General features: G+C 43.3%; 1 protein-coding gene across 1 annotated transcript in view; it reads left to right on the forward strand.

Moving 5' to 3' along the window:
- PARM1 (prostate androgen-regulated mucin-like protein 1) overlaps positions 1-26,221 on the forward strand; it is a 409,351-nt gene that overhangs the window by 316,522 nt on the left and 66,608 nt on the right. The window contains exon 3 of the mRNA XM_085636487.1: positions 10,995-11,073. Within this exon, the coding sequence (XP_085492613.1) occupies positions 10,995-11,073 (79 nt within the window). The remainder of the gene's footprint in view (positions 1-10,994; positions 11,074-26,221) is intronic.

The raw sequence follows: 26,221 nt of genomic DNA on the forward strand, positions 1-26,221 counted from the left end.
ACACAACACATTAGATAAAAACACACACTTTACAATGTGCCAACAGGCACGGGCAGAATTTACAAGGGATTATGTACAAGACAGGGCCACCTGGACCACTGTCAGGAATTAGCACTTTTTAGATATTTAGCACACAAAATATATAAAATCACTGTAGCACAAAAATAATATGTATAGCACACAACCAGTACTTACTGGTGTCGGGGAAGTACCACCTACGTAACCCTAACTACTTTAGGAGACTGTCACGCAGGGAACTAGAACCTCACTAGCACCACCTGTACTAGGAGAAAGCAACAACCACCTACGTATCACAATACCTGTAGGATTAAGAGAACGTTACACATGATGCATCACATTCAGAGGTGTATGGAAGGAAAAACACATGATGCCTAAAAACATTCAGAGGTGTAAAAGCAATGGCACATGATGCATCAACACACATTCAGAGGTGCAGGTAGGAACACACATGATGCATAAAACATTCAGAGGTGTAAAAGCAATGGCACATGATGCATCAACACACATTCAGAGGTGCAAGTAGGAACACAATTGCGCAAAACTCCTATGCCACCACCTGTGGCAGTCCCTGGGCCAACTGGCCTGGAAGGGGCTAGGACGCCCTGCGTTCAACAAAGTCAGGCTGCGCCAGCTGCGCAGACCAAAACAAGAATGGTCCCCCACCTAAACGTGGCAGCTGCCCACTAAGTGCTGGGCAGCTGGAAAACGACTTCAGGCACTCTGCGTGCCTCTGGAGCCCTCTCTGGGCTCTGACCATGTAAAATATGCCCCCTAGAGCCTTCGTGGCTCAGCACAACGTTGGAGCCTCACTGGGCTCGAGAAACAATCGTGCTCCCCTTCGTTGGAGCGCTCCGGGCGCTCTGAACACCAGTCAATGCCCCCAACCGTTGGAGCGTCTAGCGCTCTAAACAAAGGCCCTCTAGAACGTTGGAGCCCTCTCGGGGCTCGAGAGCAAGTCAGTAAAGCACTTAGAGCCTCACAGGGCTCACAGACAAGGATCGCCCTCCTCGTTGGAGTCCCGCTCGGGGGGACTCGTGAACACAGCTCCCGCCCTCCCCAGCAAGTGCGTGGAGTCCCCCAGCCCTCGCGATCACTCACCAGGCTGTCGGCAGGGGACTCCCGCGTTGGCTGCTTTTTCTCTCTGCTCCGGCGGACTCCGGGGCTGCTTCTCGACACGGAGGGGGGCAGGCACCGACAATGTGCCTCGCGCCCTCCTCCGCTCCAGCTCCGGCCGTCCTCGTCACTCTCCTAAGTACCCCGGGGCGCAGGGTAGGCTCCTGCCTGCTCCGGGGGTTAAGCAGCCGCGACGCTTCGGTAGGAGGCGGGGTAGGCTCCCGCCCTCCTCTGCTCAGTTCCGGTTGTCCCGGCGGCCCGCCCCCAGGCTTGCCTGACTTCCGGTCACGAACCGGGCTGCAGCGGTGATCTCGGTGATTAGAGGGGTGGGCTCCCTCCGTAAATGCAATCCTCGGCGGGGTAGGCACCCGCCGCAGCGATACGCAAATATGCGGGGTTGGCACCCGCAAGCCGAATCAAAGCGCTTCACAGCGCTACAAGGTGAGCCAGCGCTCGCAGCGCTACAAAGGATCCTCAGAGCGCTCCCAGGCTCTGAGAGACAGCTAGTCCAGGAAAACAGCGCGCCCAGCGCTAGGAAGTCCAGAAAGCGCTCCCAGGCGCTACAAGCAATGTTCAGCAACAAAAAGGGTCTTTCAGAGAGCAGGGGGCAAAGGCTGGGCCCAGAGCCAGCTCACAGGGCCCTCCAGCAGGGAGGCAGTCCCCAGTGGCGGTCTCTCCTGGCGCCCAGCAGCAGCAGGCCCCCCCTCAAGTGGATCCTGCAAGAGAACAACTTCTGTGGGGACACAGCCCCATTTTTATACAGGCAAATCCTTTGTCTAAGGTGCAGGGAAGGGGCGAACCAGTTCCAACAGGTTCCTGAGCACTTTGTTTTGCTCAGCCCCTCTCCCTATTCACTGGCAGGGCTAGGGTCATTAGACGCACCACAGGGGCCGGCGCCAGCATTGTGTGGGGGAATCCCTGTCCTATTCAGGACCCAGGTACACTCCTCCCCAGCCATCAACATGCTAACTCCCCATTCACCACTGGGTGACTCCTCCTGACTCTGGGGAATTCCCTAGTCCGTCACCTGACCTCATCAGCCAATCGCCAGACAAGCCACACATTTCAGACTGCACACTGAAGTGCCCACTTCTAGAAGTGGCACTTCCACACCAGGTACATGCACGCTGCACACATCAACGCGCAGCATTCACTCCCACGAGTCCGCACATACCAAACACGGGCCTGCACACCCCACGCATCAGGAACTACCAGGACACATACATTCCCCCGTGCATTCCTATGGGAGGGCAGGCCAACCTCACAACACGCACGCACTTTACCCTGGGACACAGCGGTAAAGTGCGCCGAAGTCAATAAAATCACTAAACCAAGTCACCATATTAAGCAAAAAGTTTCGGGGTGAACCGGCCAGAAGGGCCAAGTCCAACACAATGTTGCATCAAACAATCTAAATATGAGAGGATAAACACAAGGTCACCCTCCATGCAAGTAAATAGCCAGACCAAAGTATAGTTCAGAAAGAGGGCTAAGATAGAATCTACTCAGTTCAAAGTCAAGAAAAGTTTAAGTATAAATCAATAGAACGACTAACATAGAGACTGATTTTTTTTTCTGAAAGTAAGCAGAAACTCTACCAAAAAAGGGTGCATTTTATAGATTTCAGACAGTGAAGCCACACACTCAACATGGTGAGATCTGATTTAAGAGGGATGTACTAATAATATTAGATATACATGAACCAATAGCTTTTTAAAACATTCTGATAAGCAAATAGGAAACATTTAGAAACACCTACATTCCTGCATAATTATAATAAGGAATACATAGAAAATGAAGGAAATAACATGACATTTGTGTAACAAATAAAAACAATACGCAGTACAACGGCTGAACGATTTCTTAGAACAGACTCGGTAAAGATCCTCGAATCTGTCACAAATGTGGAAACATCCTGCACATGGCTTCCATCTTGAGGAACTCAATTTAATACATTTCAGCTCAACAAGCAAACAGCAAAGTGAAATGGAAACGTACAGACGCAAAAGCGAAACATACATGTAGAAAGTTCACTCTTGTAATTTAAAAGCACATTTCATTCTGTCACTGTAAAATGAATTTCAATGTAGGCTGACAAGACCACATTTACTAAATTTACCAAACCCTGGTTTTCCTAATTAAAACACATTTAAATCAAGCATTATTTCCTATTACTGAAAAACTCACTCACACAATTCTAACTTATTTTGAAAGTATACCACTTGCGCCATTATTGGTAATGTTTCCTCAATGACCAAGGTAGGTGAGTGATTTCATCATCGGAAATACTCTATTAAATCCTTTCTCGTTTGTTTTTCTTTTAAAACCAAACAAAGTTTTTATTGTTTTTTTAGACAAGTTTGAGGATTTCGAGGGAAGAGATATGCGAAAAAGGCATCTTCTCTTACATCCTAAACAGTAGTCATGACCAGCTTTTAGCAAGGACATTCCTCAGATACCCACTCTCTGTCTCTCAGTGTTACCCTTTCCTTTTAGTGGTTTCACCTGCCATCTCTGCAAACTTACAGGCCTCCCTTCTTCTATTTTAACTTAATTTCATCAGCTGCAATCACTCGAATGTTTACACCTTACTGCAACTTTTACTAGCCTTCCATTGAAGGATAAATGTCTTACGATTGATAGTGCCCCTTTTTGAACTTTCTGTGAAGTATGGATTGCTGCTATCCCAGAATTTCCACCCAAGGGTAAAATATTGACCCCCTGGCAACCTTTTCCAAACTTGATTTACCCAAGATTTCATTCGATTATGTCTTTAATTTTAGAAATCAATGAATATCAAAGAAAGATATGTCTCTGAATGTATGGCTTGTCTCTCAAGTAGCACTTTTTCCTGTTTGTGTCTCTGCTTTTGGGCAACACAAAAATGATTACTATCTAGTTAGCCTTTTTTTTGCTTTGTTACCGCCATCACCAAACTTTAGCTGTGCACTGAATGGAAGTCTTCAGCCTCTAGCAAGCCATATTCAGCCTTGATACACCTGATTTTTTCAACTATATTAAAAGGACTTTCTTGCATATGCTCCAAGTTTCGCCAATCAACCCTTCACACTCCTTTCTCCTTAAATATGCTACTTTCCCTTCTTTTCTTTTCTGCGGGTGTTGTTTCTATAGCTCTCTGTCTTTTTCTCTCTTACTCTATGTATGATTTCCATTTTTAATTTGTACAAATTCTAAAATACTGTAAAAGTCCTCTACCAATTATTCCATCCCCATCTTTTGACTTCTTTTTGTGTCATTCAGTTCTTTTCCCAATATTAGTAGTTTACATGAACACTTGTCTACCTTTCCTTTTTGCATAATTTCTAGGTGTGGCCGGTCAACAGACACAGCAGCATACTGTATTGCCATCTGTCATTAGCAATTCAACTCTACACAGCAGGAGTTGTTAGAAATGCTGACATATAGAGTTAGTACAATATTACTAAATGGGGGATTTTCTAAATTGTACATTAGGTCATCACAGAAAATTGTACGTAAAAACGGTTGCCAAATAAATGTATTAAAGACACTACTATAGCTACTACTTATATTTTTTGTACATTATATCCATAATCACATTAGATGGAATTTTGTAATCTACTGAAAACATAAAGTGAGTTGATCTAATTTACTTTATAGGTCCCGATTTGCCAAGGTATTTTTATTTATTACAGTGCAGCGTGAGATTACATCATTATATTAACTTAATTTGTAAATTTACTATCTTTTAGGTTTTCTGGTGCTGCCTCTATTGACTACCACTAACATTAACTCCATTAGCTTTAATTTTTGAGGGAATGTCATTATTATTTTTAGCTGTAATTTATAGTAATTGAGTTCTTGCTAACTTACGCAGACGCCCTGTTCACTATTGTGAACAAGGCATTGAGCTCTCTCTCTCTCTCTCTCTCTCTCTCTCTCTCTCTCTCTCTCTCTCTCTCTCTCTGTCTCCCTCTCTCCTTCCCTCCTCCTCCTCTCTCTCTCTCTCTCTCCCCCTCCCTCCCTCTCTCTCTCTCTCTCTCTTTCTCTCTCTCTCCCTCTCCGGTCCTTTTTGGATGGTGAAAGAGGCATGGGACAGCTGTCCTTTTTTCCCTCAGTGCAATAGAAAAATATGCAGCGAAGGAGTCTTCACCTTTCTTTGAGCTTACTTGATCTGCCAAATTCCATAGACCAAGAAGGGCTGGGCAGCTGTCAAAGTCCCCATTACCTGGTTTCTGTTGAAAACACTGTGCTGGGCCAGCTGTCATTCACTTTGGGCTGCAAAATGTTCCAGTCCTCTGAGAACTGAGGAGCTGCCAGGTCCCAACTGTGAGAAAGTGCCACCTTTCATGCATGGTATGCCCCCAATTTTTTCTGAATTGCTAACTGTGCTTTGACTGAGTGTGCCAATCAGGTGCTCAGGGCCTATGTTCCTTTCCTAAAACCTAAAACCCAAATTGGCAAACCCTGGCCACATGTCAGCCCCTGGTAAATTGTACCCTAGGTACCTAGGGCCTTGTGACCAGGGAAGGCCTCTAAGGGCTGCAGCACTTATTGTGCCACCCTTAGAGGCCCTGTGCCCTAAAACAAACACACTGCCCCTTCAGGCTGAGTGTCTGGGTACAAGACAAAACAAAGAGTCGACATGGCACACATGTGCCATGCCCACAACCTACACTGCCCTGGCATACATCAGCCACCCCTCTAGCTGGGTGCTCTATGCCAGTGGTGTGGGCACAGGAGCATGAGCCCTGTGTCCCTACAGTACCCAGGTCCATTCGTGGGCACTGTAAGTGCAGTGCTGCCATTTAAGAGTATATGGTGCTGGGAGCTCGTCAAACACGAACTCCACAGCACCATAATTGCAACACTGAAGACTGAGAAGTTTGGTATCAAACTTCTCAGCACATTAAACCCGCACTAATGCCAGTGTGGGATTTAATGTACAAAGCACCACAGAGGGCATCTTAGAGATGCCCCCTGAAACCTAACCTACAATCCACGTCTTGTCTGAGAGGCTGCCTAGGCTGCCACACAGCAGACATGTTGCTGGACCCCTGGGTGGAGAGCCCCGCTCTCCTGGGCCTGCAACAATGCACACCCTGGGCGAGGTGCTAGGTCTCCTCCCCCAGGATGGGCAGGGGGAAGCTTCAAAGGCATGCTGCCTTTTTGAGCTTCTCCAGGCCACTTGCTGTACTCAGCAACTGGCCCCCACCGGTTCTGACCCCCACTCTGGCGGGAAGACTGGCCAGAAACCCCAAGTAAGGACAGGGGATGTGCCAGCCTCTGCCAACCCCACCCTTCAGGTGGGAGAGGCGAGGTGAAGCACATCTCCGGGCACTCGCCATCTTGAAGATGTGAAGCCCTGCCCAATCAGGACTAGGCTACTGCCCTCCTCCCACAGGAGAGTGGCAGGATAGGGGGTGTACCCACCCCAGGGCAGGGACCCATTGGTCCCTGCCCTTTACCTACCTGTAACGCCCCAAAATCTAGTGTTTAGGGGCACCCTGAACCGTCCTTCCTCAGATTCCAGATTCTAAACTAGCAAAGAAGAACAAGAAGAAAGAAGACCTGCTGTGCAGCTGCTAAGAAGAGGAAGACAGCAACTGCTTTGGCCCCAGCCCTACCGGCCTGTCGACCCTCGAACCTGCTCCTGCTAAATCCTGCGGCCAGCAACCTCACAAGCCCCGGAGGTCCTGGCTACCTTGTGACTCTGAGCACCTGGGCCTCCCATGAGCAGTGGCTCTGCTCAAAGCATGTTTCTAACCCCTGGCATCAGCCCGGAACCGCAAACCCTGCAAACTCTGCACCCACCAAGCCTGGCCTGTGCCGGAGTGGACAAAGACCCCGAGGATGTCCACCCGGTGACTGTGACCCCAAATCCGGCACCCAAGCACCCACTTCGACGCTCCTGATGACGCCTGCAGCCTCAGAACCAGGGACCCCCCCCAACCGCGATCAACAGAGGGTAAGATTTCTCGACATCAAAAGGCACTCCTACACCCGGCGCCCTGCGGCCCTCAGTGCCCGACTCCTGGGTACCTACCTATCCTCCAACTAGCCAACTTACCTCTCACAGTGGTGGTGGCACCTGAAGAATCTTCGTCCCCGAGCTTGTAGCCTTTGTTCGTCCTTGAGCTTTCCCATTGAAATCCATTGAGCGCTCGAAGGCTCAAAAGCACCCTGTACCCAGCCGCCCGAGTGGCCCTGGAAGTGCAACTTCTACTCCTACATACTTACCTATTCGCCCTGAACAAGTGACCAGGAGCTCAGCTCCCACAACCGCGTGGCCTGCTAGTCAGCAGCCACCAACCAAGGCCCCCCTGCCTCCCATAGGATAACATTGGGCCTAACTCACTCTGCCCCCGGCTGCCCCTGTGCCGCTGAGGGTGTAACAACTGTACTTACCTGACCCTGGGAGACCCCTGAGTCTATGCCCAGAACCTTAACTCTGCCAGTCGAGTACTTACCTAAAAGCCGATAACTCACTTTTCTTCCATAGGGTAACATTGACTGGCTTCTTCTGAAATTTTTTCTAAGTGTGGAGTTTCTAAACTTTAAAATATTCACCTAAAATCAACCGAGTAGCGAAAACGGAAATACTCACCTGCTATTAGGAGAGATCCCAGTGCTGGATCTTGGTGCCCAGCACTGACCCTGAAAAGTACTTACAACCGTACTTACCACTAACTCAATTTTCTCCCATAGGAAACCATTGACTGTTTTTCTGTGAAATTTCTTGTGTCGATTTTTGCAAACTACAAATATTCTTTAAAAATCGTACCAACTGTGAAAACGTAATTACTTACCTGTTTTAGATAGATGCCCCAGTACTGAGCCTAGGAGCCCAGCACTGGATTACAAAAGTAACAAGAACATACTTTACCCGTAACTTGAATTTTCTCCCATAGGAAACCATTGACTGTTTTTCTATGAAATTTCTTCTAAGTGTCGATTTTGCAAACTTATAAATATTCCTTAAAAATTTACACTAGTGATGGATCTAGGATTCAACACTGACCTAGAAAAAGTAACCATAACCCCTCTTACCTGCTAAGTTAATTTCCTTCCATAGGATAACATTGGTAATTTGATTAGCAAACGTTTCTAAGTGTCAACTTTTAAAATAGCAAAATATTGCTTAAAAATCATCACAGTAACCAAAACAAATTTACTCACTTGTTTGACTGAATCTAGGATCCAGTCCTGGAGTTAGAAAAGTAATCCTGAAAGTAATCACGTGCACATAACTTAAAATTCCCATTAAGCTCAATGTATTATTGTGTTTGAAATTGTGTTGCCTGTTGCAACAAAACTGTAACTATTATCTGCAAAAGTCAATTGCCTATTGCAAAGTATTTAACTAAAGCATCTCATTCTGAGAAAGTATATTTTTATACCTATTGTTGATTCTAAAATAAAACAACCATATATATTGTTTATACAAACCATTGACCTAGAGTTCAGTTCTTGAGTGTGTGAGACCATTTGCTGACTGAGTGTGTACAACAAATGCTTTACACTGTCCTCTGATACTGCCTTACTGCTCGACCAAGCTACCACTTTAGAGAGTAAGGTTATATCTAACTTTAACCTCTGCCAAACCTCTGGGGACTGTGGACTCTGTACACACTGTACCTATTTGGGAACAGTATATACAGAGCTACGTTCTCACACCAACACCTTGTTCGCTACTGAAAAGAGGGTGGAGAGGCACCTGCCAGCTACCTTAGACCTTTTTCAACCTCCTCTTGGAGGGTGACCATGACCTGGGGCTTTCGACAGATGGCTTAGAGCCCTGCTTGCAATGCATATAGGACACCTGCCACCTGCCGCAGCCCTTCTTCGGCTGCAAAATAGTTTCAGCCAAGGAAGACTGGTTTATCTGGCACCTGCCTTGCCAACCTGGGGCTGTATTATCAGAGTGCTCTGGATGCACACCTGGCGTTTGTGCCCCCTTTGCGTGCCCCCAGGGCACTTTGGTATTACAGAAGAGACTTCAGATGCTTGCACATTCCCTTCTGTAATACTGATAGAGCGGGCACACATAAAATGCCAGTGCTATCATCAGAGGGCGTTCCCTCGTTTATGGGGGGCGTGGCCTTATGCAAATGAGAGAAACTCCTTGCCTCTGCGCCCACGCTGTATTACAGACGCGGGGGCAGAGGCAAAGAAGCTGCCAGGAAGCGCACTGAAAGATGGCACTATGTCAGTGTGCCCCTTAATAGCAGCCCTCTGGAGTGGGGCAAGACATCCCCTTGCAGGCGTGTGAAGTCACTCTCTGCACCCGCCTACAAGAGGATCTCTAATCCCCCTTCAAAATGCAGGCGGGTTGCTACCTGCACTGTACAGCACGGAGTGGTTTCAAAGCAGCCGCTCAGATTTTCAGCTGAATGAGCTGCCATGGGGGTAGCGCACGTACGTGGCTACTCAGGGGGCAGAGCATTCATTATAATGCAGCACATTTTCCTGGTTAGCGCTGGGCAGCGCTAACCAGGAAACAGCGCCCATACTGTAATATGTCCACAGTTGTATGTGTATTGATCTATGGGTGACTATGTTTAGTTACAGGGTGTCTGAGTATCTGTTGGTCTGATTGTAGTCATGTGTATCTGAGGGTGTACGTGTTTTCAAACTAGGATGGCATACCTGCGTGTCTGATGGTGAGGATAGGTGTCAGATCATGTCCACAGCTGTTTGAACATGTGTATGGGTATTTCTTGTTGTGGCTAATGTCTGATTGTTTATCTGGCTGTTTGGTGTGGGCTTGGGAAATATGCCATGTGTGGTGATATCCAATGGTGGAGGAGTGTTGCACCCCTGCTTTTAAGCAGTGCGAAGAAGAAACATAAAATTATAATAACTTTTAGTTATCATATTATGCTTCGTGCTGCTTTGTGGGTATGGCGGGGCTGCTCTGCTTCCGGAGCAGGACGGGGAGAGATGGTTTGGCCAGTCTTAATTGCACAATGATTGTTTGGTCAGCCCTCTTGGGCCGCCCAAACCAGTCATGTGCACTTTCTCCGTTCTACATGCAGGCTGAATTCCCTGGTTGAGCGACGAACCAGGACGCTCAAAACCAATCACAAAGCTGTAATGCAGCATTGTGATTAGTCAGGGGAGCCTGGATGCTTACCAATCACAACCTTGCATTGCAGGGCTGTGATTGGTTGGTGGGGCCTGCTTCCTGTTCCTCGAGTTCCATGTGGAGAACAGTAGCAGAGATGCGCAAATGTACGTTTTTGGGTTTTTTTAATGTTTTTTTTAATATGTATGACCCCACCACCCCCTGCTTGACCCCCCCTACGTGACCCATTTGAGACCCACCCGCCCTGCCATCCGCGAGCCATGCCGGCCACCACTGGTGATATCTCTTGGCAAGCATGGATGTTTGCTGACATCTATGGGTGTCTCTTGGCACAAACGTATTTTTAGTTGCATTTTTGTGAGTCAGTGTCTGAAGCATGCATATTTGTTTGATAGTAACCTTGTGTCTTTCTTCCGTATCAGCGTAGAAGCAAGCTTTCTGACTGCATTCTATATACTATACTACAATAATAGTAAAATGTAGCCATTATACTATTTTGCATATTGCATGTCAGAGCTGACGTAATTAATGTATTTATTGCTTGACTTGTGCTTTTTCTACGACAAGTAAAACCCTGAAAGATAAACATGTCCATGGTTATTAATGAACAGTTAACAACAGCACTTTTTGTTGCAGTGCAGTTGATAATTTGAAGATTACGTAACTTATTGTCTGTGATATTTAGAATGATTCATTAAGATAAACTACTACTTTCAATGTATGTAATAAAAAATACTTATGTATAGATAAGCCAGGGCTATATCCACAGAATCTGCTCTCTTTTCTTTTGTAGGAAGCATTGCAGCCATTACAGTGACAGTCATCATTGTTGTACTATTGGTATTTGGAGGGGCTGCATACTTAAAAATCAGGTAAGAATTGTTACTTTTACCCAACATTCTCCCTTGTCTGTTACTTTAAGTGTGGCTCTTCCACCCAGTGTCATTGTAAGAAATTTGGGGGCTGAGCAAGACACTCTTTAGGGGCGTCTGCTTGGATAAAAATTGAATTTTATGATCAATTTGCTGCAAATTCACACCCACATGATGCCAACAATATTACATTATATATTAAACTTTGTTGAACTATGTATTGCCCTGCGCGCCAAAAATCCTGGGTAGGAGGAGACAGATTCAAAAGTAAAGGTAACAAAATAGAACAGACGAAGTTCACTTTCCCTGGGGGGCCCTTGGAAGGTTGGGCCCTGGACAAGTGCCCATGCCTTAAAATTTCCCTGCACCTCCCGAGCGATGTGTTTACCCCCCAAACAAGTAATAGAGACAGGGTAGACCAAGTGTCTTATTACAACAAAATGGAAGCTCTCTTAGCCAACCTTATACATGTTGTTCTTTGTGTAATGGGAAGGGCCAAACAGCATTCGCACACTAGTTGAGCTGTGTTTAGATAGTCTATAGATGATAAGAATTAGAGAAAATACATATCTTCACTTCTTTTAATGGTGAAGATGATACTGGTCTTGTAACAAAACCAATGAATTGCATAAGTAGAAAATCGTGTGCTGAGTGAGTGACAGCATCTCTGTAGTTACAATCAGAGTTGCTATTGACAACCCGTTTTTCCATTTCATGATAACTTTGGTGCTGTGTGAGGATTCTGCATGAAACTTACAAAAAGTAAAGTTCATCTAGTTTGGGTTGGTTATTAGGGGCAGCGTCGCACACTTCTGTTTAGGTTTGGCATCGTAAGGTTTGTCCAGTGATGAAGGAGGAGGGTCAAAAATGTGACATTTCCCATATTAATTCCCATACTAATCCTTGATATCTGCAACAGAAAAAAAGTATTGAACAGAGTTACACCTAACTGGGAATCAAACGACAACTTTACTCACGGATGTGCCTTTGAGTGGTTTGTTGTAAATCCGTTCAATAGTTTGAGAAATTTTCATTACAGAAATGTTTTGTGGGCTTGAAAGGGTTTAAAAGTTAGAGCTATCTGTACAATTAGTCTGCAAACTGTCCTTGTACCCAGGTTGGAAGACACTTGCGGATTTCACTTTAAATTGGATGGGTGAACTGTTTTCTCGTCATCTATTGCTGGTCCGCAAACTCTTAGTCGGGTTCGTAGACCAGAAGGCTCTTATTGCCTGGCAGCAGGAGACATCTTTCTCTTGCAGCCACAATTACTGGATGTAGGGCACAGCTACCATATCCTCAAAAGAAAAATGAAAAGCCACACAAGGTTGCAGGGTGGGCATATCCTTACACCCAGGCCTTGGTTGAAACCATCAATGGCCCCTAAAATTTTGTTGAGGAAAATAAATTTGTTCTGAGATTTTCATTGGTTGAAATCTCGGGTAATCTTCCAAAAAGTGCCTTTTTTCATGGCTACAAGGGGCAGATCCACCATTTTGTTAAAAACAAAAAAACTGAATATATGGAACTGTTATTCACAGCTACCTTGGGGAAGCTACTATGTCAACAATAACATTTGATTTTGGTCTATCCTTTACTGCTTAAGAAGTAGTAGTAGTAGCATGCATTTGGGAGAGTGAAGAGGTGGAGAAACACAGAAAAGATTCAGGGTTGTGAGAGTTCTTCACACACCCACCGGTGAAGAAAATACCCAATGCAAGAAGGTCCCTTGCAGCCTATGTAACCAAAAGCTAAGCAGGGGCCGGAGTTACCTCTAGTGATTCGCGACTTCTACAACTCAGTGACACCTGAAACTTGTAAATTAGTATGTATGGTTCCTGGAGAGGCATACAAAAGGAAACACCAGAGCTCCAAGAACCTGAGAAACCTCAGAAAGTTCCCCAACAGGTTATGCAAGATGCAGAACAAAGCATCTTTCACTATACTGCAGAGAGCGCAAAACCAATATCTGTGGTGGGGAGAAAAATCCCAGGATGGGAAATCAACTGATGGAAGGCGATTAAGACGATTACAGCAAGTTCAATCATTAAGGAAACCAAATGTTAAAAAAGTTTTTAGTTGCTGTTTGTCACTAAAGTTGCAAAGAAAAAAACGGTAAAACCACAAAAATGACAAAAACACCAAAAAATCCACTATCACGCCCCCAAAAAGACTAGAAGCAAAACAGTCACAAATGCCTAAGCCCGGCAATGCTGTCCGTAGTGGATTGGGCAAAGGCTGTAGGCCAGGCCCTGGTGTGAACTGCCGCTGAGTATGGTTTAAGGTTGTGAGCAGTGATGAAGGGAATAATTTCAAAGAATTTGGATGTAGTGGATCATGAAAAAACATAGAAAGTTACTGAAAAAGTTACAGTAAAAATAAAGTGATGGTTAGAATTGGATATAACACCTTAACTTACGTAAAAAAAACTTCGTAAATCAATTCTAAAAATTAAAGTTAAAGTACAGTTAAAGTTATTTGTAAAAAAAACTTTTTTTTATTCATTTAAAAGAAATACAGTTAAAGTACAGTTAAAGCTATAAATTAAACACCAAACAAAACACTGACACATTTCAGTTTTGGATGGCCTTGCAACCTATAACCCCCCAAAACATCCATGGAACCCATGGCCTACAGACTAAATGCAATTCTTATGACCTCACAATACTTATACTAATAGGTAAGAGCACCTTAAAGCACAGCAACATTAAATATCAACACATTCCCGAACCAATGTAAAATACCAACATTAAATCACAACACATACTCAACCCAATTAAAAATATTAAATTCAAAGTTATCTCATTGATAGTATTAATGGTAACATTATAAAAATATCTGACCTCTGAGATCACATGTTTCTCGTTGTTCAAATGGGTGTAATTCTGATATTTATATCTTTCCCTCATCTTCATTGTTTGATTTTGATCGCGAGAAAGTGTCACTCAGAGTCGTTGAATATCACTCATAATTACACTGAAATTATGAATATGTCACACATAAGCAATCTGAAACCTTGGCAGCTATGCATTCACCCCACGCATACCTGCTCTTAAATGTACATGCCTGTGTATTTCAAAAGATTTAAACGTGCAGTCTCACACACATTGTTTAGTGAGCCTTCGCACACCCCAAGCGATCCTTCTCAGGCAATCGATTTTTACAGTTTTGTAGTCATGCGCACAGGAAATGTACTTCATACAGCTGTAGCAAACATGGGCGAGTAGCCTTTTTACATTGGAGCCTTGCAAAAATGTACACAATACATGACTGTGCATTACTTTCTCAGAACTTGATGGAATTTCCCCTCGATAACTGGAAGTCAAGTAATTTCCATTGCATTATTACATCAGAAATTAGTCATCACTTAGGCATTATCTTTGTGGATCCACTCCAATAATTAATAATATTTAGGTATGAGTAGCCCTTTCTTCTTCCCTTTAGTTTAATAAATTATTACCCCTCAGCTAAATGTGAGGCCATTAAGTAGCGAGAAATGAGTTATATAAAAGTGATTTTAAGTTCAAGCTTAATATCCAGTTTAGAAGTGGAGGCTTCGCGGACTGCAGCGGACTGAATACTAACTGAGCAGGAAACTAGCAGCCAAGTGTCTGGGTAGCGGCATGGTGCTTTAAAAACACCCAAACAAAATAAAAAAGAAGACAGAAAGAAATGAAGGAGGTCTTAGAAATGGAGAATATGGAAAAACAAAGGACTGGCCACCCAGCTCTCGCACCGTAGCACACTTATTTTCAGGTGGAGACACACGTGTAATGAGGTAAAATGGCAATACTCACAGGATGTTTGAGTCAATTGATAAAGTGATGTGACCCATTGCTGCTTGCACAATGTTCTACATCCAGGGTTTGTAACCAGCCCTTAAAACCTTGACTTATTTGGCATTAAGTGTCATTACATACAATAAAATGCCTGACTGGGATTTACCACAGTGCTATAGCTTTTCATAAAAACTGATCAGACCTATGGTATCTGACTTAACTTTGTCCAGTGAAGTAGTAAGACCCATTGCCTTGATCTTTCACTTGTCACCATAACCAACTCAGGCCTGGTGTAGTGATCATACATATTTCCCACAAATCAAAACAAGCACTTTATTTCAGTGGAAGCACTTGGCATCTGCCCAAAAGTTTGGACATTAACGTTTTGGAGAAGCTTACGTTCCTCCTTCAGTACTGCTTCTTACGGCTATTTTTTCTGGTGATTACATAATGTCTGGAGACAGCTGAGTTGTCACATCAGACCTAAATAGTTGCAGTTTCACAGATTCCAGAAACAAAACAAATTGATGTGATGTCCATCCTTAAAAGAACAGAATGGCTCTCTAACTGTCTCCTGAAACTCAGCAAGGCAAACATCTCTGCCTTCCTCTCCAAAAAATGTATATGAAACTCCTTTTCCAATGCATTCCAAACACCTCTTCTTTCCTGACCTGAGCAACAAGCTCTCTTTCCTAATTTGCTTGCATCCGATTCCAAAATGAAATCTGGCTTTACTCCAGATAATGATTTTTCATTCCATGCGCCTAAATTCTCCTTCCACCATTGCATCTTTATAATGGCATCCTAACTCAAAACCACTCTGTCTCTATACCACAGAGCTCTGTATAAACGGATAATGCAATGGACCTGGAAAAATCGCCTGAATTTCCAAAGGCAAGAGACCAATCACCCAAGCTAATCCCCTCAATAGTACTTTTTCTTTCTTCGACAACATTTTCACTTCCTGTCTTATTTTCCTGACTTTCTTTTCTGGTAACTGTAGTTGACAAGACAATGTGTCCATTACAAATCACAATATCTCCACACTCTGTGTTGTTGTCAAAACTTATTTCTCCAAATTTAGTATGAAACCCAAGTTTTCCAACAAATCTTGTACCAGAATCTGCTGTTCAACTCCTCCAACTCCTGTCCCGTTAACAGAATATCGTCCAGATATATAATCATCTGAACACCCCTCTCTCACAAGTGTCCAACTACTGGCTTCAACACTTTTGTAAAACACAAATGGATTGCATATAAACCAAATGGCAGACATTGACATTGGTATAAAACACCTTTCCACCTGATTTGTAGATATTTCCTGCTCTCCTTACCTGTTGGAATCATGAAGTAGACATTTTTGAGATCCAACTTCACCATCCAGTCCTGCTCCTGCAACATGTCTTTCAACATGTGAACCAGTTCCATTTTGAAATGTCTGATTCATTACATACTGATTCAATGTTCTTAGATTTATAACTGGCCTTCAGCCTTTTTCCTTTTTCTCCAGCAGAACATGCATACTTACAAAACCTTTTTCTTCTTCTGCTACCTCTGCTATTGTTTCCTTTGCTACGATCTGGTTGATCTCATCTGTCACTATATCCAACAACTATTTGTTGCATACCAATTCGTTTGGCTCGCTTAACTGATAAGGCTCAGTTATAAACTCAATTTGATATCTTTTCACAGCCTCTGACACCTACACATCTTTTGTTATTTGACTCCAATGATTGTGAAACAACCGTAATCTTCCTCCCACCTTTATGGGGATAGAACCAATACAAATCTTCATACTCACCTTGTCCTGTATTGGAGGTTTGCCTTTGTCCTCTAGACAATCTATATCTTCCTCCTCTTCCTCTTCGGGGATAGAAACTTCGTTGACTTCCTCTGGATCCATAACCATCATTTGCTCGGTAACCATAGTAGTGGGTCTTATAATTGGCGTGGCTGAAATGTTGCCCTCTCTTCCAGCATGCCCAGAAAGACTGCCCCTATTAAAACCTCTGTTTTTGTCATGTTGAACTGCGCATTACCCAAACTGGTGAAAGTTTGCACGTACTTCCCCATGGACTTCACCATATCTTCGCCAAATAAAAGGCCTTTGGCGTCCTCACTCGACTCTCTTTTTGCCAGATCAGCCAATTTAGGATTAATGCACATGAAAACTGACTTTCGGCACTGCCCGTGTTTGCATTGCCTAAAAAAAAAATAGTGCGCTAGCACCAGCCTCTCAAAAACTCAGTATCAGATCCTTTCCCTTAACAAAAGCATCTTCCACCAAATCGAACATCCTTGCTAAGGGCCTTAAACGTCCAGGAGCTTGTCCTGACATTGTTTGAGCAAGCATTCTAAACGCTTCCTTGGATCCCGTCCTAACTTGAACAAATAAGTGATCATTTCTGCATTCAAATTTGGGGTCATTGTGACTTTATCTATGACCAGCCGAAAACGTTCCGCCTGCATCACATTACACTCCTCCTTTTCCAATGGCCTTCTAATCCAGTGTCTAATATATTGAGCCACGTGCTCCAAAGGCCACTAATCCTTTCCACTGGATCAAAAAGATTCTACCCTATTGGTCAGTTACTTTCTTTACCTTCTCAGACCTCTCACCTGAATTATCCCTAAATTCCTCTTCAAAATAGTCATTGTAGTCCTGATCCAACACATACTGATCCCAAGTGGATGATACTCCTTTTACCTCCATCACACCTGATAATAACCTTACTCTCAGTGCTTGACTGCCCCTGCTGAATGCCAGAATGGGCACACTCTCCATCTGAGCCGCCTCAGACTCCCTTTCTACTAGAATCTAACTCCTTATGTTTACTTTATCTTGCGCATTTACCTCCTGGCCCTCTGCGCACCTCATCCTCCTCTGAGACTGAGAAATACTCATCATCCTCCACATGAATTGTCCCTCTCACTCTCTCTTTTTGTAATGCGTTTTTAACTGTCTCCTGCAGAGCACTGTGCAACTCCTGAGCAATTATCTTTCTTATTTGCTCTCCTGGTTCACCTCTCTAACTTGTGACTCCATATCTACTCCTCACACCTTGGCCCATAGAAGTCATACAAAAATCAAATAACCATTTAAAATGTATATCAAAATGTATATTTTGATACACTTATCTGCTTAGAAACAGCAAGCAAAAGAGGAAGAAGAACTAACATATATGGGACTGAAGATTCTATTATTCATTGTGATGTTTTTAAAGTTTTATTTGGAAGCATTTAATGGTTTGCTGCTCCGGAGGGGTAAATAAAAGTTAATGCATAATGCTAGAATCCTGCCTTGACATAAAATCAGTAAACTCAGCAGTTTAAGAAAACCTAATCCAGCATTGTCACTCACACAAATGTGTGTAAAAGGTTATTGTGTGAAAGGAAAGGCAACATAAGAAATGTGTTCACGGCAAAAGATGGCAGCATTTCTACATGGGCCTAACTATGACACATGACAGTATTTACCGTTGGGTGCGTGTTTGCGCCTTCATGCACAGTTTGCTGGTATCATGTATGAATTAAAGAACACCAAATAAAGGTTTTTTTTTAAAGAGAAGCAATTATATATAGTACTCTTTAGGCATAACCTTTTGAATTAGACTAATAAATGATGTACTCCTCTTTGCCCCTTCCCCATGCCTTGACCAGCTGGGAATTAAGAGCGGAAACATTCTCAAACTTTATGGTATTGAGAGCATGTAAGCACTATAAATTCTTAAGGCAATAGTCTAGAAATGTCTCTCATGCATTCTGAAAAGCATTTACAGAATTTACTTTTGTTCCAATGACTTGTTCTCTTTTTCTAGGAGGTCTCATTATATATTTAACAATTCTCTGAAAGCAGACACTCTGATTTTGCCCCATAGAGTAGTGTTTGCCTGTCTAGCCTCAGAGCACCAAGGAGATTGAATTTCCTCTCCATGAGTGCACAGATAAGCCTAGTCTTTAGGTAAACCCAGTAGTGTGTAGGATGGGAATCTGGGAACATTTATAGTGAATATATTGTGGATCACGTCACAGACTTCTATCAAGTACCTGTGTCATTTTGGGCAAGGCCATAGCAGATGTGTCAAGGTACAGACTAACCAACATTCATGCCAACATTTGTCTGACCTATTGGGATCTGTCTCAAGAAGTTTTGCCAGAGTCTTGCACTAATAAACCATGATTTTAATCCTAGCTTCTTCATGCAGAGTCCCTTGCTGCTAGATATGATCATATGAAAATGTCTCTCAGCTCATCTTCTGGTAACTGCCTTTCTAACTCCTCCTCACCTGTTTCTGTTCCGGGAATTTTCTTTCAGGGGATTGTTGACCAGTAATTAGTAAATCTCAGATATTATCCCTTTGCTCCATTTTTCAACAGTAACCACTTCTCAAGTTTCATTTGTGGGCGGCTGGTATGTGGTCTAATTCAGTGGTGAAGTTCCCATTAATGTGTCTGGAAATAGTGAAACCTCTCTTTCTTAGTCAAACAAAAGTCTGCCTTGACTGTTTAGAAGGATTTAATGTGCTATTCGTCAACAGGTCACCCACTCTTGTGCAGTCTTTAATTTTTCATAGGTTGAAAGAGTTTTTATTCATTTTTGGAGAGAAGACTGGTTTACCTAGAAACAGCATGACATGAGATTGATAGGTAGCAATGTCTTTGTGGCAAATTATCTGAACCCATATTATTAGTGGGGCCCTTATGATCTAAGATGAGTGGAGCCCCCATAGCAATGTATTTCTCCATCAAGGAACTTTTTCTGTTGGCAGCAATAGTCTGATCTTTAAAGTGCTTTTTTTTCATATGCAGATCTTTATCATTCCACCAAATAATTTAATTGACCTTCATGATAGCAGGAAGGGGTGGCTGGCAGGCCACCTTTCTGTGGGGGCATATTTCTAGATTACCGTAGGATGCTTTTCCCTGGTCAAATAAAGCAAACCTACTCTTTGGATTTTTTGGAGTAGTCGAGTAGGTATAGGTAGTGATTAAAAAATGAAGATAATCCTAGGCAGTGTGGTCATATAGTCCATAGCTGTCTTCCAAGTGTAGAAATACCCCATGCTCCATGTTAACAGATCCTTTTCAATGGCCCTCAAGTGCAGGTCATAATTGGTTGAAGTCCTGTGTTCAATGACTGAAGTGAGCTGGAGCCATAGATCTGCCAACAGGAATAGGACACTTGCTGGAAATATAAACATTTGTTCTGTGGGGTGGAAGTATTCAACATCTGGAACTTCTGACAATTAATTTTAAAGAAAGAGACCTCACCATAGCCCTTAAATTATATCATTAATGGAGGAAACAAACTAATTGGGTCAGGCAGCAAAACCAACACTTCACCTGCATACATAGTGAGCTTGAAGTTATCCTTCCAAGTACACCTTTAATGTCTCCATTAAGATGAAGCCTCTCTGTCATTGAGTCCATGGTGAGAGCAAACAGCAATCTTGAAATAGGACAGCCTTGTCTAGTTCCCCTTTGTATAACTATTGGCAGGTACAATCCTCCTTTAGTCTCAATGTTTACAGTAGGGTTTTGTCAAAGACATAGGATCATTTCTCTGTATCAAGCGCCGAAGCAAGGGGATTCCAGCGTTTTGCTCCAGAACTGTCAATTAACTCGATCAAACACTTTCTTCGCAATGAGATCAGCAAAGCATTTGTTCCTCGTTATATGGGTATTCTCAGGTATAGGTAACATTTTCTTTGCATTGTCCCCACATCTTCTGGGCATGTAGATCATTTGATTGTGATCAATCATCCCTTGGCACCATAGGTCCCAGTCTGATTGCTAAAATGCCTATGTATAATTTTGCTTCAACATTTAAACATGTATGGGCCTGTAGGGGTTGCATAACATGAGGTTCTTGCCTAGTTTGGGGAGTATGGCCATCTAATCTTTAGACATAGAGGAGGCACTTGATTGAGAGTAAAATAGTTGCGTAAAACTTGAGCCACAGTTGTGCAAAATGCCTTATAAAGATCCAGCGTACAGACATCAGTGTCTGGAAACTTATCAAGCCTTAATTGAGATGTACCTGAGATTACTTTTGCCAGTTTGACGTGTTGGTTTGACTATTCCACTTAGTCAGGAAATATTTTGGGCAATTGTGATTTGTTTTAGGAGTTTGTCAATATGGTTCATGGACGAATCTTCGACCAGGTAAAGAATTTTGTAGAAAGGGTTACACATTAGTTATTCAAGGAATGTCAAATTTCTTGTACCATCCTCGTCCTTTATCTCTGCTAGTCAATCCCTCACCATTTTTATTTTATGTGTGCAATCCACCAATGTATTAATCCTGTTGCCCCAATGCACTATCATTGTTTTGTTTTCAACAAAGCATATTTCGATTTGTTGTTATTCTAGGCCCTGACCTGAGCCCTCGGTACCAGTATCCAGCAGCATATTTAGTTACAGCCTATGCATCCCTCCAGTTTTTTCATTTGGAACTCCAAACATTTGCTTTCCGTATCCAGTTCTGTTTTATCTTGTATAGAGTAATATCTGTTGTCCTCTGCTTACCACTTTTAGATTGTCACAAAAGATTCTATCTTTTCCTTCCCCTTTGTCATACTGTGTCATATATTGGTGATTATCTTCCTGTATTTGTTCCCTACTGCTTTTATCCCATAGTAGGCCTTGCCTCAACCTGTAGTGCTTGTTGCGTTTTTTGATCTTGAGAAAAAATAATATCAGTGATATTGATACATGATCTTATAAAGCTGTGTATCATGACTGTGCCATGTATATCCTATTGTGAAGAGGAAATGATCTAGTCTGGCTTATAATTTGTGTGTAGTCGAAGAAAAGGTGGTCACTATGAGTAGGGGGGTGGCTATACCACATATCTACTAATCCTATGTTACCCAAACATTCACCGACCTCCACTGATGTTGAGCCTGTTTGACCTTTTCCTAAAGCAGTGCTATACTTGATCTGATCTATCACTATTTAAAATATCCCAAGATCATGTTAGGAATAGCCTCCTTTATGAACCCTTCCTTACCCATGTGCGCTACTGTAAATTTAAAGGAACGCATCCTGAACAAAATGCTGAATAATCTGCCCTTTTATCTGGTAAGACCTTCACCACCTAGAATTGTACCCAGTGAGAAATGAGTATTGCAACAGCTCTTGTTTTATTAGTCACTGATCAAAAGAATTGGTTAGGGAATCATTTGGACTTGAAACAAAACCAATCCTTATCAAAGAAGTGAGTTTCTTGAATTAGGGGCATATCCTCTTTTAACTTAAGTAGCATGCTCAATACTGCTAATCGCTTTAATGGAGTATTCAGACCTTTGACGTTGAAGTTAATGAGTTTGACCATAAGGCCTCACAATCCTGGGTTTGTCATCCTTTAAATTGTTCAAAACGTGCTTTATGGATCTGAATCTTCAGTGTATTCCTGATTCACTTCCAGTGGGGTACCCCGAGCTGAAACTGGGTGCAAAAAGACAATTAACTGGATTGCAGCTTAGGGCAATTACCAGTTACTGGGATTAATTCAACTGATCCACCCATCACTTTTTTGGTTTTCTCAGTGTGATGCCCTTAGTGTGAAAGGTATGCCCAGACCTGTATGCTGTGCTCATTGCGCCAAGATACCCCTTACTGAGGAGACCCAGATAAGTCAAAGCTGGTCTGGGGTTGCTTGTGTTCTCACTCAAACTGGTCCTGGCCTGGCAGTTTGGCTGGACTATTCCTATTGAAGCAGGACCAAGGCTGATCTACATGCAGCTGGATCCTGTCTGAGGCAGCATGGTGGACAAAAAGGTCATGGACTGATTTGCGCCCCAGAGTAATTACCAGTGGCTGGGGTTAATTTCAGCAATCCACCCAACAAATGTTTGTTTTCGTCAAACAGAGACTTCCTCCGAGCTGTGTTAACATGAGCAGAAAAAACAAACGCGGACGCAGGTTACAAAGTAATAAAAGTGAAATGCATTTAAAATGTATCACACAAGTATGTCTCCTGGCAGGTTCAGTTCACAATTACAATAATAACATATGTTCAATAGGAGTCAATCACTGCTTTTGAACAAAAGGGGGTGTGATGTAAAATAATTTGCACCATTCAGTGTACCGTTATACGTGTGGACTACAGTTGTAACATGTTAGCTTCATGATGACTAGTGCTTGAATCACAACATGCAAACATATCAAACAAGATCTCTCTGAGGTAGTGCCATGTTTAAGCCTGAAACGGAATACTTTTATTCTTAATTCCTACAGTGCCTAACGTTTTAATATTTCTGCACCTCTAAATTATGATGGCCACCACTAGAGTCACATCTACTGTGTAATTTGTAGAAGAATGAGGGCTAGAGCCCAAATCTCTGCTCACAAGTTTGCAGCTGCCCCTGCATGAAGAATACCACGGCTGCATAGGCTGGAATCCACCTTTGGCCTTTTTAATCCACTTCTATACTTTCCCTGCCCCTTAATCTCATTCTTGCAGGTTCTTGCTGTCTTCCTATATGATGGTTTTTCTGTCTTTCTCTTCCCTCATCTTTCTGTTTTGTTTGCTTTCCCTCTCTAGCACTCGGTAAACGCCTGAGGAAGAGAAATAAGTGCAGGTCCCTAAAAATGAGAGTTGGTGGCCCTCATAGGCAACCACCTGCTCAAATTGAGCACTTGTCACTTCCTCTGCGTACTCTCCTATGAGCTTTGGAATGTCAGTGGCTCCTCCAGAGAGTTTCCCATCTGAAACCGTTAATCCGAAATGGGCTTCATACAGTTGTTTTCCTGATTTCTTCTTTGCAAATTGAAATTTGATAGTTCTTGCTTCAGAGTTCAAGCACAAGAACTAGTCTCTCCTGAGAAGGCAGTCAAGTGCATCATCTGGTATTGTTCCTCTCTTTGAACTTTCAAAAGTCCACAGACACTGATTCAATGCCATTTTGTTTTGGGGCATTAAATATGAGAATTGCTTAGGCAGTGTAAGACACTTGGATCATTCCAGCAGCTTCATAGTCTCTGATATTTTGCCTGAAACCACCACCTCACCTGATACAAGGGTCTATGGCTGTCTCTTGAAGGTAGTTATGTCCTTCACTCTGATATGATGCACTGACCCTCCAGGTTTGAAATCCCACTCACAAGTGGAGCATACTTGCTCTTAAATGCTAACTTCTATCTCCAGCCATCTTCCAAACAGTAGAAATTGGAGAATCATCCAATTCTTGCATCAGACTAAAATAATTCCCTATTGCATTTTGGACTTGACCCTTTCTGCAGGGTCATTCCCAAAATGTTTGCCTTCATCCTCCTGTTTTCTGAACCCGTTTTTGTTGGCTTTTAGGACTCTGCACATGTTACCACTACTAACCAGTGCTAAAGTGTATGTGCTCAATCCTTCAAACATAGTAGAATTATAGGTCACAATTCTTAAAATGCCACTTTTAAAAAGTTGCCATTTTCTTGTCCCAACCATTTAGTGCCTGAAGATTATCATATGTCACATGACTAGGTGTAACTAGCAGTTGGTCTTTTTGTATTACTCCCAGACAGTGAGACAGAGGGGGAATAGGTGTTTGGAGGAAAGGCCTTCTCTGACTTGATGGGGGGCAGAGCTGTCACCTACCACACTTGAACATAACAAAGGCCCGGCCTCAGCACACTCACGAAGGGTTTGACACTAGTCTTTTGTGCCCCCAGACAAGCTGGTGCCAGGGCAGGGAATAAAGAAATTCCAAACACCTCTGGGGTGGAAACCTCCATAACCTTCTCCTACTTCAAAGCTGGCATCAAGTATAAATATTGGACCCTTAGACCTAACTCTTGGATCTGTGAATACCACAGAATTAGGACGCCATGCTGCCCTGCTGCTTGAGGCCTGCTCCTTTTATTGAGAAGGAAGACTGGACCTGCACCCTTACGCTCAGGATGAAGAGACTCCAACGGTCAGCTGACTGGCCTCTTGTTCTGAGCTACAGGGACAGAACAAGCACCAGAGGCCTCCCCACATCTACCCAGATAGGGCAGCGCGAGATCTGCACTTCGCGCTACAACAATATGAATCTCCAGCAATGACCGACCACGACACCCAACAGGATCTTCGCACTACATCAATGACCACCTGAGTCGCCCACCCTGCTCTACGAGCTACAGCGTTTACAATCTGCGACGCTCTCCCTGCTACTTACGGCCTCCTCCACTGTGAATGGAACTGCACTGTGCTATAGAAGAAAACGTTTCAGCAGGAGTAACTTGGTCCCTGTTTCTGCCCTGGGCTCCACTGCTGTTGTACTGAACTTGGGATATCCACCCGGTTTTGCACGACCAGATAGCCATAAGTGGTGCTTTTTGCTTTCAGGCGCTATACTTACCTTAAATCTTTAAAATTGCATATCTCCGATTATACTAATTGAATTTTTGTTGTTTTGGTCTCAAATAATGTATTGCATTTTATTCTATTTTTACAGATGTGTGACATCTTTCTTGTGTTGTGTTTTCACTTTTCCTGTTTGAAATGTTGCATAAATACTTTAACCCCTTCAGCGCGGATTACCGCGCTGTGCTGAAGGGTTCGTGCGCGGGCGGGGCCATGACGGAGCGGTTCCGTCATCCGCACAGCGCAACCGATGCGCATGACGGAACCGCTCAGTCATGCGCATCGAAGGGGTTAAACATTGTCTCCAAGTTAAGCCTTACTAGTTTGTGGCAAGCTACCAGACAGTTGAGTACAGAGTAATTAGGGGGTTGTATGTCTTTCACTCTGACAAGAATTGTGGTTGCTGCTGAGTAGGTTCACCCCCCTCAACCAGTAAACCCAATTTCATACACATCTGCTCTCACCAGGGCCGCTATCATAGTTAAGAACAAATGGGCCAAGAGCCTAAGCTGGGAGAAATTAGTGAGCACTTTTGGCCTATCTCATGTCGTGACTTGACTGTTATCCCCCGGACTCCTGTCTGCTCCTTGATCTTCCATCATTTTTAACTTATTTTGTACTGTCACAATTATACTGAAAGAATGGATGGATTAGAGGTTCTTTGCTCAGCGGCTACTAACTGGTTCCTAGAAGGGATATCTCCAACCTGTCGGGGAACAAGAGCTTTGGTTTTCGATTCCTTTTTAAAATAGACTATTCTGCACAGAGGATGAAGGTCCAAACTACAGGAGTGATGTTCTCAGGTGTGATTCTGAAATAACTGGGTCTGGTTTCCAAATACAGCTCAGTTCACTCTAATAAGGCAGAATGCTTGATCATCACATTGGTTTCGAAGGATATGAGTACCAATGTTTCATGTTCTCAATCGACCTCAACTATTTCTTGGGGCAACTGTTTCAGGACACTAATATTGCTCCAACAGTGCATGCAGCGCATGGGAAACCTCTGAATTTTAACACGCTAACCT

The sequence above is a fragment of the Triturus cristatus genome, chromosome 2_1, assembly GCF_964204655.1.
Source record: "Triturus cristatus chromosome 2_1, aTriCri1.1, whole genome shotgun sequence".
Lineage (NCBI taxonomy): Eukaryota > Metazoa > Chordata > Amphibia > Caudata > Salamandridae > Triturus > Triturus cristatus.